The following is a 4,055-nucleotide window of genomic DNA, read 5'->3' as shown; positions in this document are numbered from 1 at the left end:
TTTTTACAGCCATCTTAGTTTTAAAATTAGTTTGTCTTCAGGATGAAATCTATTATCAGTTTTAGTCACGTTTAGTCATTATTATACAATAGTTTCAGTCCATTTTAGTCGACTAAAGCTTAAAAAGGTTTTAGTCTTTTTGTTGTAATTCATAAAACGGTTAATCTTTACACTTTTTAATAACAACCAGATTCCTTACCAGTGAAAAAAACTGATTTCTAGAATTCAAAAGAACATTCTTATGAATTGATGCCCTACTTTATACAAAAAGACCTCACAACAATTATATAAAAAAAGTAAATCTAGTTCAAAATATCACCTGCATGAATTTAAATTTCGTTTTTTCTGATTTAGAGCAACTTGGTTCTTTACGTTAAACTTGTGAGGCTTGAGTTTATGCTTCGTTTTAGATGTAAATATGAAAACATTTCCTGAAACCAGTCAGGAATTAGTCTGAAGCAGTTTTAGGTTGTTTCCTTTCATGCATTTGAATTTGAAATCAACTTAAACCTTTTTGATGGTTTAACAATGTTTTCCTCTTTCCTTCCTTTGCAGTTATGCAGCAGTCTGTGACTTTTTAGTAAATAATAACTTGCTGTCAGTAATAAGAGCCCATGAAGCACAGGATGCAGGGTGAGTGTTTCTCTCTACCTTTCAAAGCGTTCCCACCATTAAAGCCCCGCCCCTCTCTGTACCCTAAGCTTTAACCTGATAAAACAGCACACAGTAGACAGTTTTCATAATTATTTATACTCCTAAATGAGCTTCGAAGCAACTTGTTCCCTTGAAAGACTCCAGACATTTTAACTCTTAACTGCAGGAACATTTACTGAGTTTGCATTCAAGAGATAAAAGCCTTTTTAGAGTGTCGTGATTGTCTTTAACTTCCAGGTACCGGATGTACAGAAAAAGCCAAACCACCGGCTTCCCATCGTTAATCACCATCTTTTCAGCTCCAAATTATTTGGATGTCTACAACAACAAAGGTTTCTAACTTTCTTTCTTGTCATTATTATCCGTACGTTTCTGTTTCCGGTGTTCTGTCAGATCAGCATACATATAGTTAATACGCATGCGCAAGACGTCAGATTGGCGTTTATCTACGAAACATAGACTTTGAATTACCTCGACGGGCTTGTATCCCCTTGGTCATGTACAAAAAAACAGTTTCTCCAGGCAAATGTTGCAGATTTGCAACAGCTAAATGCTACTTAGCTAATTACTCCACATCCATATTTTAAGAGCTTTTGTTACTCAGAAGTACAACAGAAGGACTTAGTTGTGCATTTGCAACAAGCAGATTCTCTCCAGCTCATCATATCGCCCTGCTGACTCACTTTCAACAAGGCTAATTCCTTGATGTCACTGAAACAGATTTTCTAAGCACCAGTTTCATGTTAGTATCACTACCAACTTCCATTATTTTGAAATCAATACTACATAAGATGAATCATGATGTTTATAGATATGACACATGCCAATTAGTAGATTTTATCTCCTCTGGGTTTTTCACTAGAGGCATTTCGATTTGAATGTTGTGGATTCGCAACGTGTGCCCAAACAGGTACCAATGGATGCTACATGCTTTTTCAACTAGTTTGCCTATATTTTGAGCAACCGTTTAACAGAAACGGCCTTCTGTCGCTGGAGAAAAAGTTGTCTCTAATTTTATGAGAGAACATTTTTTTTTTCGAATTTTGTTTTGTTACTTTTTTGTTTGTGACATTCAAATAAAGTTAACGTTCATATCAGATTCAGTCTTCAGTGTTAATTTACCACTCCGGGCCACTGTTGCAAATCTGCAACATCCCAGAATTCATTGCATGTGAAGGTCTCTCTCAAAAAAAAGTCTGAATTGTATATATTACTACCCCATATGATCATTTTCTCCAAATAGCAGATTTTTCCTGCAACTACAACTTAATTTGAGCCTGAGAGGGTTAAGGTCAGATCACCATAAGCTTCAAAAAACACCAAAAAGTCGGTAATTAAATAGTTTTTTTGTACATGACCAGGGGATACACACCTGTTGAGGTAGTTTATAGTGTGTTTTTTGTACAAACCTAAAGGGATAAATGGGTATTGACTGTGGGTATGCTCACCTGACAGAACAGCGGCCTTGACGCCTCTGCTTTTTGGTTCCTCCTAGCTGCCGTATTAAAGTACGAGAACAATGTGATGAACATCCGACAGTTCAACTGCTCCCCCCACCCCTACTGGTTGCCCAACTTCATGGACGTCTTCACGTGGAGTTTGCCTTTTGTTGGAGAAAAAGGCAAGTTTGTTTTCACCACCGGTTTGATGTGTAGAATAATGGCAGATTACGGTAAATTAATGTTCTTTAGCGTTGGCTCGGATATGAAGTCCAAGAAAGCGCAATAAAAAATGCAACATAAACTTTAAAGATTTTTTTATTTTTCGCTGTTAGAGAGAGAAAGAAAAAACAAATCTGTTGCTGTTTCCATTGAACCAAGTTCAGAGATACGAAGCGATGAATAGCGAGACGTCAAGAACAGGAGAGGCCTGTCAGATGCCGGCTTCACACCTTTCAAAATAAAAGCCTGTTGATCTTTGTCGTTGTGGATTTACAGCTTATACTGTAAATGTTTAAACCTAAATGATTGAGATGTTTGTATTGAGACGTTTTAATTTTACCGTCTGATGATTCCCCAGGCTAGCAGAGACATAGACATCTCCTTCTATGTTCAGTTCTCTGTTATGGCGGCTCCTCCTTAAGGCCGGAACACACCGAATCTGATTTTTATCCGACAGAAAATCTTATCAGACGAGGTTATGGCTTTTAAAGCTCAGTGAAAGTCAATAGGGAGGATTTCCTGCAGGGGGCAGCGTAGCTCCAACTGAGATAGAGCCCAGGGCCGTTTCTCTGGGAGAACGGGCGCACAGCATGACCCTGGGTAAATTGGAACAGATGCGTACAGATGACGTCACCACAGTCAAAGCCAGTCTGGAGCTGCAATTTCATTTAGTGGGGGAATAACAATGAACACAGTCAGATAAACACAATTTAAATGAACATTTTGCCAAATAAAACAATCAAATCTCCATCAGACGGGCTAATGTTAGCCCTAGCCGCTGCAGACGGGCTAACATTAGCCCTGGCTGCTGCGAACGGGCTTACGTTAGCCCTTGCCGCCGCGGACGGGCTTACGATAGCCCTGGCCGCTGCAGACGGGCTAACATTAGCCCTGGCTGCCGCGAACGGGCTTACGTTAGCCCTGGCCGCCGCGGACGGGCTAACGTTAGCCCTGGCCGCCGCGGACGGGCTAACGTTAGCCCTGGCCGCCGCGGACGGGCTAACGTTAGGTAAAACTCAGGTAAAACTTCATCGGTATTTCGACGCGCTAAAATTACAGATGCTCCTGATTCGGCTCACTGACGCTGCGTGATGTTGTTATCGTTGTCTGGGCAACCACAACGTTTTACATCATGTGGCAACGTTCAGCCAATCATGTAGCATAACGTCACTGGCAGGAAGCAGGACCCGAGCGATCTGGTAGCTACAGCGTAACTTCTAGGCTGCAGTTCTGCCTGCCTAAGAAAAGTTACAGTTATTGCTTTTATTTTATTTATATTTAATTCCCTCATTTCTAATTCAATGTATGTTCAGCTTAAAATAAAATGTTAAAAATCTCAATTTGGATGTGAAATCAGCAGAATATCTTGAGTTTTATAAAGTTTCATTGAAAGGATGTAAAACAAGCAAAACCACCTTTTCTTGTTATAATGGAGATTGACATAAATTCAGTATTTTCCAGTTTTAATAAATTCCACATGAAGCCTCTATTTATTAATAAACATGTGGTAGTTTTAAAGTTGCAGCTGAGAAGCTAATCCTTTACGTTTGAACTCTGTGTTTCAGTGACTGAGATGCTGGTGAATGTGTTAAATATTTGCTCCGATGATGAGCTCATGTCAGAAGGAGACGACATGTATGAAGGTAAGTCCATCATCAGAAACGCTCAGATTCCTCTGATTTTGGTGGATCTCTGTAAAGTTCAGGCCTTTTTCTTCTCTGCTGGTCGCTATGGAAACAA

The 4,055-nt window shown here is 39.7% G+C and overlaps 1 protein-coding gene across 3 annotated transcripts in view; it reads left to right on the top strand.

Annotated features, from left to right (window-relative positions):
- Nucleotides 1–4,055, top strand: part of LOC107104349 (serine/threonine-protein phosphatase 2B catalytic subunit gamma isoform-like) — a 55,545-nt gene that overhangs the window by 31,944 nt on the left and 19,546 nt on the right. For all 3 annotated transcript variants that reach the window (XM_015404340.1, XM_015404339.1, XM_015404338.1), the window contains exons 6-9: nucleotides 556–633; nucleotides 892–986; nucleotides 2,150–2,275; nucleotides 3,881–3,958. In XM_015404340.1, coding sequence (XP_015259826.1) covers nucleotides 556–633; nucleotides 892–986; nucleotides 2,150–2,275; nucleotides 3,881–3,958 — 377 coding nt within the window. The remainder of the gene's footprint in view (nucleotides 1–555; nucleotides 634–891; nucleotides 987–2,149; nucleotides 2,276–3,880; nucleotides 3,959–4,055) is intronic.

This window comes from Cyprinodon variegatus, unplaced genomic scaffold (genome assembly GCF_000732505.1).
Source record: "Cyprinodon variegatus isolate N-32 unplaced genomic scaffold, C_variegatus-1.0 Scaffold1704, whole genome shotgun sequence".
Lineage (NCBI taxonomy): Eukaryota > Metazoa > Chordata > Actinopteri > Cyprinodontiformes > Cyprinodontidae > Cyprinodon > Cyprinodon variegatus.
Note: the sequence above shows the minus strand (reverse complement) of the source record. Positions and strands in the feature narration are given on the sequence as shown.